Genomic DNA, 20,335 nt, shown 5'->3' with positions numbered 1-20,335 from the left:
TGTTCTTATAGATACTACATTTCGTACCCACTGTGCATGGATTGATCTTAAAACTTAGAACACATTTCTGTCTGTGAACTAACTAGACTTGTTGATTTTGTGTGTTTGTCAGCCCTTGTTCAGTGAGGAGATAGGGGAGCCCTTCACCATCCTCCACAGCATATCTCACGTCCAGGCTGGGGTCCACTCCATGGAGGTCCTGCTCCTCCGCATCCAGAAAGACCCATCATCGGACTCTCATGCAAAGGGAAGTGGCTACTCTGTTTCTTTGGAATGGATCACAGTCTCTAACACTGCAGAACAGGGTGAGTGGGGTGGGGCACTGTGTCTGCGTCCCAAATGGCACCCTATATTCCATATACTGCTCATAACACTAGGGGATGACGAAACCTAACTCTTTTATATGGATGATGGTATAATGAGGGAGTTGGGAATAGTAACTAAGTCATTCAGGATAATTTTGTGCCTCAGTTGTTTTTTTTTGTTTCTCAGTGAAAGAGCATAATAAGTTGATGACGACTAGCTAATTAGCAGATTAGCTATGTGAGCATTTGTGGCATGTTTACCACCTTCATGCCCATCATTTCTATTATCAATGGCCATAATTTCTATTATCAAAGGTTGACTTACAGAAACGACATTTACTTAGTGTTTGGGAAAACGAAATGTTTGGGAAAACGAAATGCGTTAATTGACTTTAATTTGCTCTGATATCTCAACTGTAGATCTGTGTCTTCCAAAATAAATGTTGCTAAGGAGAATCTTCATAAAAATTCTGTGCATTCGACCTGAAATAGTTGCAAAGAAAAAGCCATATCTCAGGCTGGCCAATAAAATATTAAGATTGGCAAAAGAACACAGACACTGGACAGAGGAACTCTGTCTAGAAGGCCAGCATCCCGGAGTCGCCTCTTCACTGTTGATGTTGAGACTGGTGTTTTGTGGCTTACTGTCTCTGGCTGCGTGGGGAAGAGTAATCCACGGAGACTCTGTGCCACAAAATGAGTGACAAAACATTACAAAACCTGGCCAAATAATTTCAAGTCATCAGTCTCAAGTCAAAGACGATCTTGAGGCTCCAAGTAAAGTTGAGTCTCAAGTCATCAAATGTGAGACTCAAGCCCAAGTCATGTGACTCGAGTCCACACCTCTGAAATTGCATGTTTCTTTTGAGTCCGATAGCCTATGCGTTAATTTTTGTCAGTACGAAAATGTAACAATCCTCTCTGTAACAAGTATTTTCTTAATTTGTATACTAGACAAATATTTAGAGGTAATAACTTGAATAATAATAAAAACGTGTAATGGTAATAGTGAAGTTGCAGAGAAAATACATGTATTCTGTATGAGAATTAAACCTGTAAATTGCAATCAGATCAGTCTAATAATGCTTGCACATGTATTCTGTGTGTGCTGTATCGGCCATTTTCAGGTCAGGAGAAGAAGTACAAGGTAAGGAAGATGAAGATGCTGAGGGGGAAGTCAGTGCCCCACTATGCAGCATTGGAGCCCCAAGGGAAAGGGCTAATGGTGGCTTCGGAGAAACCTTTTGTTTTCACACATGTGGACGGGGCGCTGCTGGAGCAGCCTGCGGCACAGGCCATGGAGATGGAGTCGAGCGCTGGTGGGTCAATGCTACAGGTCATAGGTAAAAGCTACATAGGAAATATAACATATGAAGAAACTTTTAAGTATGCCATTGTTTCCACTGCTCAGGATTGGATAGAACATTGAAAGGTGCTGTAAAAGGGTTTGTGAATGATCACAGTTTGTATTTGAGATTGGATGGATGGGCGTGCCTATGTGAAATACGTATGTGAAATAGGGAAATAATATCATGAAATGGGTGACAGGCAACATTAGACTAAATTCATAGATTAAATTCATAGATTTAATATTCTGAATGCATTGTCATTCCAGTGTCTGAGTTTTGTGATGAAGTGGCCCTTTGGTGTTTGAAATCATGATTCAAGCATGGAGGAAACCTGGCACCATTATAATAGGCTAATAAAAACTTTTGCTAATGTTAAACGAGATGCATTTGCCATTGTTAAGGAGATTGCGTGTAGCCTAATATGTTTCTTTGAGTTTTATTATATGGGCCTAAATCATTATAATATTTTCTGACTGGTTTATTCCCTCTACACAACAAATATTAGGCTACCATTTATTCATCTCTCATTCAATAACCAAGCATGCTCAAAAGTAATAGACTGGTAGCCTAGACAGTACATAGTGCCTTTGGAAAGTATTCAAACCCCTTGACTTTTTCCACATTTTGTTTGGTTACAGCCTTATTCAAAATCGTCGTTTTTTTTTTCTTCATCAATCTACACACACAAAAAAATAATGATATATATATATATTTTTTTTTTTTTTTTGTTTTTAGATATGTTTCCTAATTTATTAAAAATTAACTGAAATATCACATTTACATAAGTATTCAGACCCTTTACTCAGTACTTTGTTGAAGCACATTTTGTCAGCGATTATGGGTTCAAGTCCGGGCTCTGGCGGGGTCACTCAAGGACATTCAGAGACTTGTCCTGAAGCCAATCCTACATTGTCTTTGCTGTGTGCTTAGGGTCGTTGACCTGTTGGAAGGTGAACCTTCGCCACAGTCTGAGGTCCTGAGCACTCTAGCAGGTTTTCATCAACAATCTCTCCCAGTCCCTGCTGCTGAAAAACATCCCCACAGCATGATGCTGCCACCACCATGCCTCACCGTAGGGATGGTACCAGTGTTTCCTCAAACGTGACACTTAGCATTCAGGCCAAAGAGTTCAATCTTGGTTTCAGCAGACCCGAGAATCTTGTTTCTCATGGTCTGAGAGTCTTTAGGTGCATTTGGCAAACTCCAAGCGGGCTGTCATGTGCCTTTTTACTGAGGAGTGGCTTCCATCTGGTCACTCTACCATAAAATCCCGGTAGGTGGAGTGCTGCAGAGATGGTGGTCTTTCTGGAAATTTCTCCACAGAGGAACTCAGATTGCTCAGTTTAGCTGGGCGGCCTTTTATTTCTATATATATCTATATCTCTATATATAGACCGACGTGTGCCTTTCCAAATCATGTACAATCAATTGAATTTACTCCAATCAAGTTGTATAAACATCTCAAGGATGATCAATGGAAACAGGATGCACCTGAGCTCAATTTCGAGTTTCATAGCAAAGGGTTTGAATACTTATGTAAATAAGATATTTAATTCTATTTTTTGGGAGGGGGAATCAATGTAATCAATTTTAGAAAAATTTGATGTATATTTGGATATATGGTTCCACTTGTAACACACTGCTTTTTAATCAGCTATGATTCAGAGAGACTGATGTAAGACTATTATGGAACTGTCAGTTTGTCAGAGGCCGACAGGACGGGTGTGGCATTGAGGTCTGTCATTGTGCATATATGCCTAGCTGTTGAATCATTTTCAAATAGAGGAGGGTTTACCCAAAGGGCAATGCCTGAATGTTCCTTAAAGGGATGGGCTACAATTACAACCTGTCTGATTCTCGGCCTGTTCCAGCTATTACCCCTCTAATAAGGTAGTCTGTGATTGCTACATACATTTCTCTAGACCCATCCCTCAGCGGTTTACCAAAATAGTGGCAGGGAGTCTGCTTTGCTGTTGCTTTGAACTGCAGATTGCCCTTTTTAATAAGAGTAATGTGTTGTCTCATGCTGGTGTGGTGCGGACGGTCGCCCATTAGGCTAGTGATGATAAGAGCCTCAGATCTCATGAGAGAATACCCCCCTCCCCAAGGAAAAAAATAACCTCAAACTGCAGCATGACCATTTATTATAGTTTTAGTTTCGGACTTGGTTTTCAGGGTAATTTGATACAGTTCATGCTTTTTATTACATGTTTCATTTATATATTAATCAGATATGAGTCTATAGAAATCTTAATGTACTCAACATTATTGACATTTCATTTATTTTTCTCCCCCATGCCATTCAGATCCAATCTACTTCTGGCAGCAGACAATAGAGGATGTAACAGTATCTGTGCGTATGCCCGAGGGCATCACCAAAGACGACGTGGTCTTCAAGCTCTACATGGAAAATGTGAGTGTGGGGGTGCAGGGTTTTGCCCCCTTGCTGGAGGGGCAGCTGCATGCCCCTGTGGACCCCGAAGCCAGTGCTTGGATCATCAAAGATGAGAAAAGGTTAGCGGCCTTGGTCGAAAGTAGTGCACTACATGGGGAATAGGGTGCAATTTCGGATGCAGGCACACATCTGCTTTTACTCAGCCCAGAGTCATGAGTCGGATTTCCTTTAATGGTGAATTCGCTTTTGTGAAAATATCAGAGCATTACCACTATCTACAAACAAACAGGAAACTATAGTTTGACTCATATGAGAGTTCGTTTTTGTTCTCTATTTGTTAGATACCATTCAAATACAATTAGATTTTATTTGTCACATGGTTCGTAAACAAACAGTGTAGACTAACAGTGAAATTCCTTCTACGGGTCCTTCCCAACAATGCAGAGGAGAAAATAGAGCAATAAAGGAAAAGTTATAACATGTAATAATAAATACACAATTAGTATAACGATAATTTGGCTATATACTGGGGGTACCAGTACAATGTCAATGTGCAAGGGGTACAAGGTAATTGAAGTCAGTATTTAGTGTGCGTTTCTAGTGTGCATTTACTGTGAACACAGGCTGTACCCGCTTTAAGTTATTATTCTCATACCATTATTACAGAGAATCCGACAATTTATGCTACCCTCTGCCTGTTGTCTACTTAGTTTATTCAAGCCTGTCTCAAAATACAACACTGTCCCTTTAAGACAAACAAAGCTCTTTACTAAAATACAACACTGTTACTTTTACAAAGATGTCTGGAAACGCTCTTGTTGGAAGCAATCACTCCCTTATTGCTGACTGCAAATGATCTAAAACTGGGCTAATAACGCAATAATTAGCAAAGGATTTGAACAAAATGCTGCTCTCGCTTTGATCTCAAAACAAGTGCTTCTACTCAGTGAAAGCACCGCCAGCATTCAAAAGTGACCAAAACATCAGCCAGGAAGTATAGGAACTGAGAAGTGGTCTGTGGTACCACCTAGACACCCCCAATAAAGGAGTGGTTCTGCAGGTGGTACCACAGACCACTTCTCAGTTCCTATGCTTCCTGGCTGATGTTTTGGTGACTTTTGAATGCTGGCGGTGCTTTCACTCTAGTGGTAGCATGAGACGGAGTCTACAACCCACACAAGTGTCTCAGTTAGTGCAGTTCATCCAGGATGGCAAATTCGCCACTGGCGCCCTGTGCTCTTCCCAGATGAAAGCAGGTTCACACTGAGCACATGTGACAGACGTGACAGAGTCTGGAGACGCCGTGGAGAACGTTCTGCTGCCTGCAACATCCTCCAGCATGAACGGTTTGGCGGTGGGTCAGTCATGGTGTGGGGTGGAATTTATTTGGGGGGGCCGCACAGTGCTCGCCAGAGGTAGCCTGACTGCCATTAGGTACCGAGATGAGATCCTCAGACCCCTTGTGAGACCATATGCTGGTGCGGTTGGCCCTGGGTTCCTCCTAATGCAAAACAATGCTAGACCTCATGTGGCTGGAGTGTGTCAGCAGTTCCTGCAAGAGGAAGGCATTGATGCTATGGACTGGCCCGCCCGTTCCCCAGACCTGAATCCAATTGAGCACATCTGGGACATCATGTCTCGCTCCATCCACTACAGACTGTCCAGGAGTTGGCGGATGCTTTAGTCCAGGTCTGGGAGGAGATCCCTCAGGAGACCATCCGCCACCTCATCAGGAGCATGCCCAGGCATTGTAGGGAGGTCATACAGGCACGTGGAGGCCACACACACTACTGAGACTCATTTTAACTTGTTTTAAGGACATTACATGAAAGTTGGATCAGCCTGTAGTGTGGTTTTCCACTTTTAATTTTGAGTGTGACTCCAAATCCAGACCTCCATGGGTTGATAAATTTGATTTCCATTGATCATTTTTGTGTGATTTTGTTGTCAGCACATCCAACTATGTAAAGAAAAAAGTATTTAATAAGAATATTTAATTCATTCAGATCTAGGATGTGTTATTTTAGTGTTCCCTTTATTTTTTTGAGCAGTGTATATATCTTTAAAAAAATATATATTTGAGTTAGGCTATATGATGAATCCGGTAATAGATCCATTGTTGTATTATTTGTGAAGCATAGCAGAGCCAGCATACATTTCAATAATTGTATTTTTATTTTACTGGGGTGATGGTGCCTGCATCTGATGGTTAGTATTAGCATATTAGCAGCACACTGCTGGTCCACCTCTCAACATCCCTCCCTTGTCCCTTTCCTCCACTGACACTGACCAAAAAGGGACAGCGTCTTCCAACTTATGGGGCTTCATTATTTCTGCCTCGTGCACAAATTCATGTTACTCCTATGAACAGAGAAAGTTAAATATTCCTTGATATTAAAAAAGACCCAAGCCGCTAATAATAACAACGCAAGCCTATAGATACTTTCCTACTCATTCATTACTGCTGCAGTGCTTGTTGTAGCACTAAGTGGAAATAGGAAGAACGTGCATTGGAAAGTATTCAGACCCCTTGAGGTTAGGTCATAGCCTAAAATGTATACATTTTTTTTCCCACATCAATCTATCAATCTGCCTAGTTAAATAAAGGTTAAATAAAAAAATAAAACATAATACCACAACGACAAAGAACAAACAAAAATTACAACTGAAATCACAATTACACAAGTATACAGAATCTTTTACTCAGTACTTTGTTGAAGCACATTTGGCAGCGAGTCTTCTTGGGTATGATGCTATAACTTGGCCTTTCCAAATCATGTCCAATCAATTGAATCTACAACAGGTGGACTCCAAACAAGTTGTAGAATCATCTCAAGGATGATCAATGGAAACAGGATTCACCTGAACTCAATTTCGAGTCTCATAGCAAAGGGTCTGAATACTTATGTAAATAAGTTATTTCTGGTTTTTATTTTTGATAAATTTGCAGTTTTTGCTTTGTCATTATGTGGTAGTGTGTGTAGATTATTGTGGATTTTATTTGATCCATTTTAGAATAAGGCTGTAACGTAACAAAATGTGGAAAATTTGAGGGGTCTGAATACTTTCCGAATGCACTGTACGAAGTGGGTAAAACAGTGAAGTGGGTAAAACAGTATGTAAACATTAAGGTGTTCAATGACCATGTACATAGGGCAGCAGTCTCTAAGGTGCAGGATAAAGTACCTGGTGGTAGCAGGCTGGTAACAGTGACTGACTAGTTCAGTGCAGGTTACTGGGCGGAGGCCGGCTAGTGGTGACTGTTTCACAGTCTGATGGCCTCAAAATAGAAGCTATTTTTCAGTCTCTCGGTCCCAAATTTGATTCACCTGTACTGTCTCCGTCTTCTAGATGCTAGCGGGGTTAACAGACCGTGGCTCGGGTGGCTATGTCATTGCAGTGGTGTAAAGTACTTAAGTAAAAATACTACAGTAGTATTTTTACTTATCTGTACCTTTTACTATTCATATTTTTGAGTACTTTTACTCCTTGTGTTGAGGATCAGTGTAGCGTAGGTGTTGTTGCTTACCATCACCACCTCGGGTCGGCCTGTCAGGAAGTCCAGGACCCAGTTGCACAGGGTGGGGTTCAGACCCAGGGCCCTGAGCTTACCGATGAGCTTGGAGGGCACTGTAATGTTGAAGGCTGAGCTGTATTCAATGAACAGCATTCTTGCATAGGTATCCCTCTTGTCCAGATGGAATAGGGCAGTGTGCAGTGCGATGGGGCAGTGTGCAGTGCGTGGATCTGTTGGGGAGCTATGCAAATTGTAGTGGGTCTGGGATGTCCTGATGACAGAAGTGAGTGCTAGTCATTTAGTTCACTTACCTTAGCATTCTTGGGTACAGGAACAATGGTGGACATTTGAAGCAAGTGGGGACAACAGACTGGGTTCAGGAGAGATTGAATGTCTGTAAACACACCAGCCAGCTGTTTGGCACATGCTTTGAGGACGTGGCTTGGGATGCTGTCTGGGCTGGCAGCCTTGCAAGGCTTTTTATTTATTTATGTTATTTAACCTTTATTTAAGGCATTTCAGTTAAGTACTAATTCTTATTTACAATGACGGCCTACGCCGGCCAAACCCGGACGACGCTGGGCCAGTGAGCCCCTATTGGTTGACACTCTTAAATGTCTTACTCATTTCTGCCACAGAGAACAAGAGCTCACAGTCCTCCCCCTGTGATGGCTAATTTCTTTATTATCAAATGAGGAGAGACAAACTTATCACACAAGTCAGAGTTATACTTACACTAAATATTTAAATACTTATTAATAAGGGAGCAGGTCAATACAACGCACACATGCTCTACGATAATGATGGCTGGTCGACGATTCACGCTCAGATGATTCGTTAAGAGCCCCGAGACAAAATTACAAAGGTATTTTATAGCCAAGATACACCCCTTTCACACTATAGTTTTGGCAAGTCAGATAGGACATCTACTTTGTGTTGGACAAATTACTTGTCATGCAATTGTTTACAGACAGATTATTTCACTTATAATTCACTGTATCACAATTCCAGTGGGTCAGAATATTACATACACTAAGTTGACTGTGCCTTTAAACAGCTTGGAAAATTCCAGAAAATGATGTCACGGCTTTAGAAGCTTCTGATAGGCTAATTGACATAATTTGAGTCAATTGGAGGTGTATCTGTGGATGTATTTCAAGGCCTACCTTCCAACTCAGTGCCCCTGCTTGACATCATGGGAAAATCTAAAGAAATCAGCCAAGACCTCCGAGGAAAAGTTGTAGACCTCCAAGTCTGGTTCATCCTTGGGAGCATTTTCCAAACGCCTGAAGGTACCACGTTCATCTGTACAAACAGTAGTATGCAAGTATAAACACCATGGGACCACGCAGCTGTCATACCACTCAGGAAGGAGATGTGTTCTGTCTCCTAGAGATGAATGTGCTTTGGTGCGAAAAGTGCAAAAAGTGCAAATCAATCCCAGAACAACAGCAAATGATATTTTGAAGATGCTGGAGGAAACGGGTACAAAAGTATCTATATCTACAGTAAAACGAGTCCTATATCGACACAACCTGAAAGGCCGCTCAGCACAGAAGAAGCCACTGCTCCAAAACCGCCATAAAAAAAGCCAGACTGCGGTTTGCAACCTCACATGGGGACAAGATTATACATTTGGAGAAATGCCGTCTGGTGAAACAAAAATAGAACTGTTTGCCCATAATGACCATTGTTATGTTTGGAGGAAAAAGGGGGAGGCTTGCAAGCCGAAAAACACTATCCCAACCGTGAAGCACGGGGGTGGCAGCATCATGTGGGGGTGCTTTGCTGCAGGAGGGACTGGTGCACTTCACTAAATAGATGGCGCCATGAGGAAGGAAAATTAAGTGGATATATTGAATCAACATATCAAGACATCAGTCAGGAAGTAAAAGCTTTGTTGCAAATGGCCCTTCCAAATGGACAATGACCCCAAGCATATTTCCAAAGTTGTGGCTTAAGGACAACAAAGTCAAGGTATTGGAGTGGCCGTCATAAATCCCTGACCTCAATTCCATAGAAAATTTGTGGGTAAACCGAAAAAGCGCGTGTGTGCAAGGAGGCCTACAAACCTGACTCAGTTACACCAGCTCTGTCAGGAGGAATGGGCCAAAATTCGCCCAACTTATTGTGGGAAGCTTGTGGAAGGCTACCCGAAACGTTTGACCCAATTTAAAGGGAATGCTACCAAATACTAATTGAGTGTATGTAAGCTTCTGACCCATTGGGAATGTGATGAAAGAAATAAAAGCTGAAATAAATAATTCTCTCTACTACTATTCTGACATTTCGCATTCTTAAAATAAAGTGGTGATCCTAACTGACCTATGACAGGGAATTTTTACTAGGATTGAATGCCAGGAATTGTGAAAAACTGAGTTTAAATGTATGTAAGGTGTATGTAAACTTCCGTCTTCAACTGTACATGACGAACAACAGATGGGTCACAAGGTTAGTATAGAATGGGTCACAAGGTTAAGATTTGTATGAAATATACCTATAATTCATAGCAGACAGTATCTGCTGTAAAAACAGTCATCTTTGTGTATAGACCAGAGTCTGGCCCTGAGGTCATCTCTCCCTGGTACCATATAGAAGAGAAACATTAACTCATGCTCTGGAATGCTCTTTAGGTTTTACCACCCAAAAGACATCTTAAATCTCCTGTCAGTGTTATCTCCCAGAGGTCAATCCTCAGTAGAACACACACACAATATTTATGAGAATCCTCTATTCTGTTGCATAAAACAACCATTTGATGCAATAAAAGTATTATAACATAATCTTGCAATTTTCCACCATACCCCTCACCCAGTATAGTCCTACCGCCCTGTCTGTCTCTGTGTGTGTGTGTTCCTAGCCTGGAGGTGACTCTCCAGAAGAGGAGCGAGGGGCCCATGTGGCCAGAGCTGCTGACTGGAGGAGACGGGAGAGGAGAGTTCCTGATGAGTGAGGAGCAGACAGCCTTGCTCCACGAGAGACTGACATACCTCACTACTGAGGACATGGTGAGACTCACTGACATACGCTGAGCCTGGTCTTTTAATTTTGGGTAGTGTTCATTAGTCATAAAATGGAAGAAAAAGGAGTGAAACAGGGAGTGATTTCTTTACCGGAAATGCATCTTTCCATTTTCCATTGCTCTAATGAACATGACCCTGGGTTACTGATGATGAATCCTATCCTGTGCTCTCCTCAACCCCCTCAGTCTTTATTTATCCTTTATGAACGCCTCATTTGCTGTTCATCTCTCTATTCTCCTTTTTACCTCCAATCTTGATGTTACTTTCTGTGCCTCTATGCATCTAATCTCCCCTAAATTGACCCCCCTCCAACCCCCTCTCTGAGCCCTCACTTTTAGCCTCTTTGTTGCCCCTTTCCCCTACCTTCAGGTCTTCTCACTCTCACCCCTCCCTCTTTAGTTTCTGAAAGCAGCTCTACTTCTCCCTCACACCATCATGTTCAGTTCTCTTGAGCTGCCTCAGTCTCAGCTTCCTATTTTTTATGATATTTTCAGTCCCAACTTGTTTAACCACTCACTGCTCATTTAGGGATTTAGCGTTCCCATCGCCATTAGCTTCTAATGAATGAATTCAATGCATCATTGAATGCTACCTCACTGTTAACGCTACCCAATCTCTCTGCTTCCATCTCTCTTGAGTTCAGAATGCCAACCCAGACAAGGGCAAGCCCCCGTGCAACGCCCAGGAGCTGGAGGACTGCGATGGCTTCCCAGAAGACAGCTCCAACCTGACACGCTTCGATGGAGAGTCGCTCAAGCCCACTCACGTGGTGAGACCCTTTTCACCACCCACCTTTACTCCACTCCCTCCTTCATTGTTATCAGCCAGCCCCTATTGGTCATATCCACAGTGGCGCAGTAGACATGCACACCTTCTCCATTTGCGTTGTCAGTGACGCTTGTCTTGATTTAATGAACATGGAATTGACCACACAAATATCTTGGGGTTCTTTATTTGAAATGAAGAGAGCTATCCATTAGGCTCAATTAGGATGGCTAGAATGTCTCAATTCAGATGCCTATAATGTCTCCCAGGCTGCTGTGTGAGTAGAACCAATTGAGTACACTTGGCATTGCCTCAGAGCCACCAGAAAACATGTGGCGAGACAGCATTTGCCACAGTAATTTTATATTTGGTGCTGCGCCGCCACACCACTTTCAAAGCAGTGGCAGCGACCGGGCTATTTACTTCTCAGCGCATTTTGCGGTCCAGTTCAACATTTACCTGCTCTGTCGCAGTCTACCATGGAAAACCATTGAAGACTACACAAAGAATAGTCGTGCTCTTTGTATTTGAGCAATATGTTTGGCCGTTCATTCAAATACAGCATTCTACTGCAAGTCACAACTTCTCAATCGGTACAGAAGTTGATAGCTACATTCACACAGCACCTGCGAGCTGTCCTGAGCAAAAAAGCAGCACCCATCAATCTACTCACTGATGTTATTTATTTTAGGGAAAGTGATTTACAAAAGTTAAACCTTCAATAGTTAACATAGCAGCAATATGCTGGTCACTCTTTACACTTTAGCATTGGCTAGCCTACTGCAGCCAGGTCGATATCTCTTTCAGAAACGGAATTGTCTTAAAGGGGCAGCATTCTATTTTGAGAGGGGAGGATATTCTCAAAATTACATACTTTAGAAACAAAAATGAATGTAATTAAGACAATGCAATTCTTAAGAATGGAGTAATGACTTACGTTGCTAAATTATATTAAACACAAATTCTGTTCGGCCAGTAGATATTTGGCCAACTTGCCCGGTCGGGTCATTAGTAAAAATGTTGGACTGTCATATCCTATAAATAGGACCCAGAGTTTTACCTGACCAGGTCATGAGATAAGGAAAAACTCCAGGCCACAGAAAAGACACGTAAGAATTAACAAGCTGCTGGTAGAATCCTGCTGTTAATGTTTTTTTTCTGGATTTATGCCACAGCTGAGACCTATGTGGGTCTTACAGGTGTAGTCGCATCATCTGACTTCTTCCGTATTGAGCGAGGCACTGGTACTATTTGCCTTTCTGGTAGAAATGAGGTAAAACAGATTTAAGTTGGCCTCCATTAAAACCTCTACTACCCCCCTACTTTGTGCAATTTCCGCCTGAAGACATACCCAAATCTAACAGCCTGTAGCTCAGGCACAGAACCAAGGATATGCATATTCTTGGTACCATTTGAAAGACGGCACTCTGAAGTTTGTGTAAATGTGAATTGAATGTAGGAGAATATAACACAATAGATCTGGTTTAGATAAAACTATGAAAAAAAACATATGTTTTTTATTTTTTATTTTTGTATCTTTAAAATGAACAAGATAAAATAAACATTCAGATAGGATGATGGGGACAATTTCAGTGAAAAATATAAGAGGGCAACAGTACTTGTGCAAAGTTTCAGAATGATAACTTCCTAAATGAGTGTGCTACATGACATTTATCATGAAGTCACCCAGGTGTCCCACACAAGTAGCCCAAATGTACCCAAGTGGCCAAATTGGTGAAGGTATACATTTTGAAACAAATAACTATATACAAAATACCAAAAAATTGAAAGAAAAAATATATATATATACATTTACAAAATAACATGGGTAACTATTTACACACTTTCAATATTTGGAAGACCCTCAGTCTATCAAATCAAATCAATTTATATAGCCCCAGCCTAAAACCACAAACAGCAAGCAATGCAGGTGTAGAAGCACGGTGGCTAGGAAAAACTCCCTAGAAAGGCAAAAACCTAGGAAGAAACCTATAGAGGAACCAGGCTATGAGGGGTGGCCAGTCCTCTTCTGGCTGTGCCGGGTGGAGATCACAGTGGTTGTAGAGGGTGCAACAGGGCAGCACCTCAAGAGTAAAAATGAACAGTTTAGGGTTCCATAACCGCAAGCAGAACAGTTGAAACTGGAACAGCAGCAAGGCCGGGTGGACTGGGGACAGCAAGGAGTCATCATGGCAGGTAGTCCTGAAGCATGGTCCAAGGGCTCAGGTCCTCGGAGAGAAAGAAAGAGCAGACTTAAATTCACACAAGACACCGGATAAGACAGGAAAAGTACTCCAGATATAACATACTGACCCTAGCCCCCACCCACTTTGCCATATAACCCCACCAACTTTGCCAAAACTCTTCTGCTGCTGATGCCAGATGTTATAGCAGTCTCTTTCTGATGTAAAGCAGAGGGTCACTGAGCATGTGGTGCATGTGATGGGAGACTTCATCTTGCAAACAACACAGCAACACCTCCATGCTGTGCCCTTTTGGCCCTTAGGCACATCCATGCCTGCACAAATATATTTGGGCAGATGAACACTTGTGGCAGGAGCAGAAGGGACAGGGCTTGGTGCAGTGGTGCTGTAGCCAGCAAGCTCCTTGATGAGCTGCTCTCTGAAGGCTTTCTGTGAGAGGAAGGGCTTTCCAGTCGGAGTCAGTGCCACTGTGAAAGAAAATTTTCAGTTAGAATAGTTTCACATATGAGCCCTGTATCAACCGGTATAATAAACATATACAGTGGGTCAAAAAAAATTTAGTCAGCCACCAGTTGTGCAAGTTCTCCCGCTTAAAAAGATGAGAGAGCCCTGTCATTTTCATCATAGGTACACTTCAACTATGACAGACAAAATGAGAAAAAAAATCCAGAAATTCACATTGGCAACAGCCAATTTAAAATATTACATGACATTACATTTCATAACACATTAAGTGTGGCTTCTCAGGCCTCTACTCACATATCTACAAAATCCATGTGTGCGTGTGTGTAGAGTGCATATCTGTATCATGTGTATGTGTGTCTGTGCCTTTGTGTGTGTCATTTCACAGTACCCGCTGTTCCATAAGGTGTATATTTATCTGTTTTTAAAAATCTGATTCTACTTCTTGCATCAGTTACCTGATGTTTTATAGAGTTCCATGTAGCCATGGCTCTATTTAATACTGTGTGCCTCCCATAGTCTTTTCTTGACTTGGGGATTGTGAAGATACCTTTGGTGGCATGTCTTGTGGGGTATGCATGGGTGTACGAGCTGTGTGCTAGTAGTTTAGGCAGACACCTCTGTGCATTCACTTACAAAAACAATTAGTGATGAAGTCAATCTCTTCTCCACTTTTAGCCATGAGAGATTTACTTGCATATTATTGTTAGCTCTACGTGTACATTTAAGGGCCAGCCGTGCTACCCTGTTCTGAGCCAGTTGTAGTTGGACAGATTTCTCCCCATCTTAGCTACTGTCGCGTGATGACTGCTATTTATCGAATAATTACCTACTACGTAAAATGTTTACTCAATTTAAATGAATCATGTAACAATTAACTCATTAGAAATGTGGGGCACCATGGGAAAAGTTTGTTTATTAATGAGTTACCGTCTCCCGAATTAAATCAAGAATATATAGATATCATATCAGTCACCAATTAATAATTTCCTCATATCAGTCTCATTCTGAATTTTGTGAGGCCCTTCTCCCCTGGTTGCTCAGTTTGGCTGGGCAGCCAGCTCTAAGAAGAGTCTTGGTGATTCTAAACTTCTTCCATTTAAGAATGATAGGGGCCACTGTGTTCTTGGGGACCTTCAATGCTGCAGAAATGTTTTGGTACCCTTTCCCAGATCTGTCTCTCGACTTAATCCTGTCTCTAAGCTCTATGGACAATTCCTTCAACCTCGTGGCTTGGTTTTTGCTCTGGCCTGCACTGTCAACTGTGGGACCTTATATAGACAGGTGTGTGCCTTTCCAAATCATGTCCATCAATGGAATTTACCCTAGGTGGACTCCAATCAAGTTGTAAAAACTTCTCAAGGATCAATGGAAACAGGCTGCACTTGAATCCTTTCATAAATAAAGAAATTCTGAACCTGTTTTCGCTTTATGGGGTATTGTGTGTTGATGAAGAAAATGTTTTATTTAATCTATTTTAGAATAAGACTGTAAACGGAAAACAAAATGTGGAAAAAGTTGATGGGTCTGAATATTTTCTGAATGCACTGTATGTTGATTATGACGTTACTTTAGCAAATATGATGACAATGATTTAGGCCAATGGTTCTCAACTTTTTTCGGCTACTGTACCACAAACTGTTGCTCTGCCCAGAGTACCCCTGAAGTACCCCCTCCATGTTAATTTTACCAGTTAGCCTATGGTCTCATGGGTATTTCTAGTACTCCCTGTGGATAGGCCAAGATGCAAGAAGGAATACAACATGGCTGCTATGAAAGTGAACTGTGTTTACGTGTTATCACGGGTGTATTCATTCTGCTGATTCTTTTGAAAAACGTTTCTGAAATGGGGATAAACATCCCTGAATTTGTCCAATAGAAACTCTTGTTTGAAACTGTTGGACTGATGATTACACCCTAGATGCTGTCATGTGTGTCACTGTCTGTCACCTCATATTTTTCTCTCGACCTGTGTGCACCTACATTGTAAACATTCATTCATAGACTAGGTTGTAGCAACCTTATGATGATGGGTATAGGGATAATGTGAGTATCATGTAGTAGCCTAAACCTATCGATGTTGAACTGGGTGATTGGAATGAGAATGACATTCATCCAATATGCTGTAATACAAATAAGGCCATACTCGTCAAAAAAAAGTGGTGTGCTGATGTCAACGTTGTGAGCATAGTGCCACATGGTGGCTTTGGGGTTGTGATGTATGGGCAGGCATAAGCTACAGACAGCGAACACAATTGCATTTTATTGATTGAAATTTGAATGCACAGCGATACCCTGATGAGACCCCAGAGGCTCATTGACGTGCCATTCATCCCCCACCATCACCTCATGTTTCAGCAGGCTAATGAACGCTCCTGTGTCGCAAGGATCTGTACACAATTTGCCTTTGTTTTAAGGTATCTGTGACCAACATATGAATATCTGTATTCCCAGTCATGTGAAATCCATAGATTAGGGCCTAACAACACAAAAGCATGCATGAGAACACCAGCTGTTCCGGACGACTGTGTGGTAGCTTTAAACAGGTCAACATTCACAAGGCCGCAGGTACAAACGGATTACCAGGAAGTGTACTCAGAGAATGTGCGGACCAACTGGCAAGTTTCTTCACTGACATTTTCAACCTGACCGAGTCTGTAATAGCTACAGTGAGGGGGAAAACGTATTTGATCCCCTGCTGATTTTGTACGTTTGCCCACCGACAAAGAAATGATCAGTCTATAATTTTAATGGTAGGTTTATTTGAACACCCCAGGTGGTAAGGGTGGAAAACAGCACATCTGCCACGCTGATTCTATACACGGGGGACCCCTCGGGTGCGTACTTAGTCCCTTCCTGTGCTCCCTGTTTACCCACGACTGTGTGACCAACTGTTTACCCACGACTGTGTGACCAAGCATGACTCCAACACCATCATTAAGTTTGCTGACGACAACAGTGGTAGGCCTGATCACCGACAACAATAAGACAGCCTATAGGGAGGAGGTCAGAGACCTGGCAGTGTGGTGCCAGGACAATATCATCTCCCTCTACGTGAGCAAGGCAAAGGAGATGATTGTGGACTACAGGAAAAGGAGGGCCGAACATGCCCCCATTCACATCGAAGGGGCTGTAGTTGAGCGGGTCGAGAGTTTCAAGTTCCTTGGTGTCCAAATCAGCAACAAATTATCATGGTCCAAACACACCAAGAAATTGGTGAAGAGGGCACGACAACGCCTTTTCCCCCTCAGGAGACTGAAAATATTTGGCATGGTTCCCCAGATCCTCAAAAAGTTATACTGCTGCACCATCGCAAGCATCCTGGTCGGCTGCATCACCGCCTGGTATGGCAACTGCTCGGCATCCAACCGAGCAGAGGGTAGTGCTTTACTCTACTCTTACATAATTTATTATGTTTGAACGTCGTTGCAGACTTTAAATTACGGCCAAAGCTATTGTCGACAACATTCATTGTCATTCTATTTACACAAACAAGACTTCTGAAATCCCAATTGGCTGATTTGACATAATGTGAGGGACGCAGCCACAAAAAAGGGAACTATAGCTTTGAGGATTGTTCCACGTCCGTGAAACTGTCACCAACCGCCAACTATCAATCACTTACAGGCCTGTTTATGATTCAAATGTTAAATAGATGTCAAGTGAGCATGGAAACTGGAGGGGAGAACTGTCTACCAATAAAACTTGTTGGCAAAGAGATTCACATGTGAAACACTGGATGATCAGACCTTTCAATACAATAATAGCACAAGGTTGTGTATAAAGAGAACAAGGTCATGGTATAAATTGTCTGAACATGTGCTTCAAAATGTGACTCAATCATTCTCTGGCTTTCTCTTTGTCTTTCTAAATTTCTCTTTTTCTCTGATTCTGTCACGCTCTCTTTCTTTTACTTTCGCCTTCTCTCTTCCGGCCTCCGCTGCGGGAGGAATAATGAAGGCAGACTGATGCATTCAGAAAAACTGGTTGCATGCACTGGTTCCATGTCCTCTCCTGATTAGAATACTTTCATTCTCTGTCCCTATTGATTGTTTTTCTGTCCTCCAGTTAATAGACACTTAATTTGGAATGTTGTGTATGTTTCATGGATGGTGTTAATGCATAATTGATTAAAAGGAACCATAATGGTTTTGTTTGAGGGAACTATTTTACTTTTTTTCTTTTTTTTAATCGAGTTGAGATTCACTGAGCTCTAAAAGCTATGATTGGCGGGATGAAGAGAGATGCCAGATGAAGAACTGCATATCTTTAAGTTACGGATAAGGGTTAGGGTTAGTGGAAAGTTAGTTGAAATGTCTACATCTACAAACCATCTATTTGGGACTAATAAAGTCTTACTACAGTATATCTCTTTCTCCAGGTGAACTTGGGGAGCCATCAGTACCTGTTCACGGTGGACTTGAACCCATCTGAGATGCCTAGTTTCTGCCTGCGTCATGACGTGGATGCCCTGCTGTGGCAGCCCCGCCCGGACCAGCCCAGCAACATGTGGGAACACATCGCCACCTTCAACGCCCTCGGTACGTGTAGAAACTTTTTAGATGAGTAATTATTAGTACTGGCAGTTCTGTCAACACCTCAGACACACCTCTTACAACTCTAAATCAGGGAAACAAATTTGTTTTCAGATGGCATCTTTGTGCTAATACATTGCCTCAGACTGAGTTTATTTAACATGTTCACATTCACATATTTAGCAGATGTTATTGCGGGTGTAGTGAAATGCTTGTGTTCCTAGCTCCAGTAGTGCAGGAGTATCTAACAATTCACAACAATACACATACATCTAAAAGTAAAAGAATGGAATTAAGAAATATATAAATATTAGGAGTAACAATGTCGGAGTGGCATTGACTAAAATACAGTAGAATAGAATACAGTATATACATATGAAATGAGTAAAGAAGTATGTAAACATTATTATAGTGACCAGTGATTCCGTGTCTATGTATATAGTGCAGCAGCCTCTAAGGTGCAGGGTTGAGTAACTGGGTGGTAGCCGGCTAGTGATTACTATTTAGCAGTGATGGCCTTGAGATAGAAGCTCTCTTTCAGTCTCTCGGTCCCAGCTTTGATGCACCTGTACTGACCTCGCCTTCTGGATGGTAGCAGGGTGAACAGGTCGTGGCTCGGGTGGTTGATGTCCTTGATTATATATTTGGCCTTCCTGTGACATCGGGTGCTGTAGGTGTCCTGGAGGGCAGGCAGTTGCCGTACCAGGCGGTGATACAGGATGCTCTCAATTGTGCATCTGTAAAAGTTTGTGAGGGTCATCGGGGCCAAGCCAAATTTCTTCAGCCACCTGAGGTTGAAGTGGCACTGTTGTGCCTTCTTCACCACAGTGTCTATGTGGTGGACCATTTCAGATTGTCAGTGATGTGTACCCCGAGGAACTTCTCCACTGCGGTCCCTTCGATGTGGATGGGGGCATGCTCCCTCTGCTGTCTCTTGAAGTTCACGATCTGCTCTATTGTTTTGTCGACTTTGAGGGAGATGTTATTTTCCTGGCACCACTTCGCCAGGGCACTCATCTCCTCCCTGTAGGCTGTCCTGTCATTGTTGCTAATCAGGCCTAATACTGTTATATCGTCTGCAAACTTTATGATTTAGTTGGGCGTACAGGAGGGGGCTGAGCACGCACCGTTGTGGGGCTCCAGTGTTGAGGATCAGCGAAGTGGAGGTGTTGTGTCGTACCTGGCCCACATATCCCAGAGAGCTTAACAAAAGGACTTGAGTTTCTGTATGTTATCACAATCACACCATGAATCATGAAACATACAGCACGACCTGCCTTCTTCCTGGAGAGTTCTTTATTCCTGTCTGCGCGATGTACTGAACACCGCTGGCTGTACAGACGGGGACAGTATATCTGGAGAGGGCCTTGATTCCGTGAAACAGAGTATGTCACTCTGGAAGGAGATCCTTGCCCTGAGTTTGTCTACTTTATTGTCCAGAGACTGAACATTAGCGACTAATTTTTATTTTATTTGACCTTTATTTAACCAGGCAAGTCAGTTAAGAACAAATTCTTATTTTCAATGACGGCCTAGGAACAGTGGGTTAACTGCCTGTTCAGGGGCAGAACGACAGATTTGTACCTTGTCAGCTCGGGGATTTGAACTTGCAACCTTCCGGTTACTAGTCCAATGCTCTAACCACTAGGCTACCCTGCTACCCTAATATACTCTGAAGCAGTGGATGGTGTGCACGTCTCCTGAGTTGGACTAGAAGTCCACTCCGAATACCTTTTTTTCTGCCGGTGGTGTCTTGGTGCAGCCTCTGGGATAAGTTCAA

The 20,335-nt window shown here is 42.3% G+C and overlaps 1 protein-coding gene across 2 annotated transcripts in view; it reads left to right on the top strand.

Annotated features, from left to right (window-relative positions):
• Positions 1–20,335, top strand: part of nudcd1 (NudC domain containing 1) — a 31,369-nt gene that overhangs the window by 9,950 nt on the left and 1,084 nt on the right. The window contains exons 4-9 of one of the 2 annotated variants that reach the window (XM_036970846.1): positions 113–305; positions 1,433–1,624; positions 3,961–4,168; positions 10,427–10,574; positions 11,233–11,358; positions 18,402–18,561. In XM_036970846.1, the coding sequence (XP_036826741.1) occupies positions 113–305; positions 1,433–1,624; positions 3,961–4,168; positions 10,427–10,574; positions 11,233–11,358; positions 18,402–18,561 (1,027 nt within the window). Of the gene's footprint in view, positions 1–112; positions 306–1,432; positions 1,649–3,960; positions 4,169–10,426; positions 10,575–11,232; positions 11,359–18,401; positions 18,562–20,335 lie in introns of both variants that reach the window. The other variant, XM_036970845.1, reaches the window with a different exon arrangement.

This window comes from Oncorhynchus mykiss, chromosome 32 (genome assembly GCF_013265735.2).
Source record: "Oncorhynchus mykiss isolate Arlee chromosome 32, USDA_OmykA_1.1, whole genome shotgun sequence".
NCBI classification, from domain to species: Eukaryota; Metazoa; Chordata; class Actinopteri; order Salmoniformes; family Salmonidae; genus Oncorhynchus; species Oncorhynchus mykiss.
The sequence above is the reverse complement of the archived record's forward strand: the minus strand, read 5'-3'. Positions and strand labels throughout refer to the sequence as shown.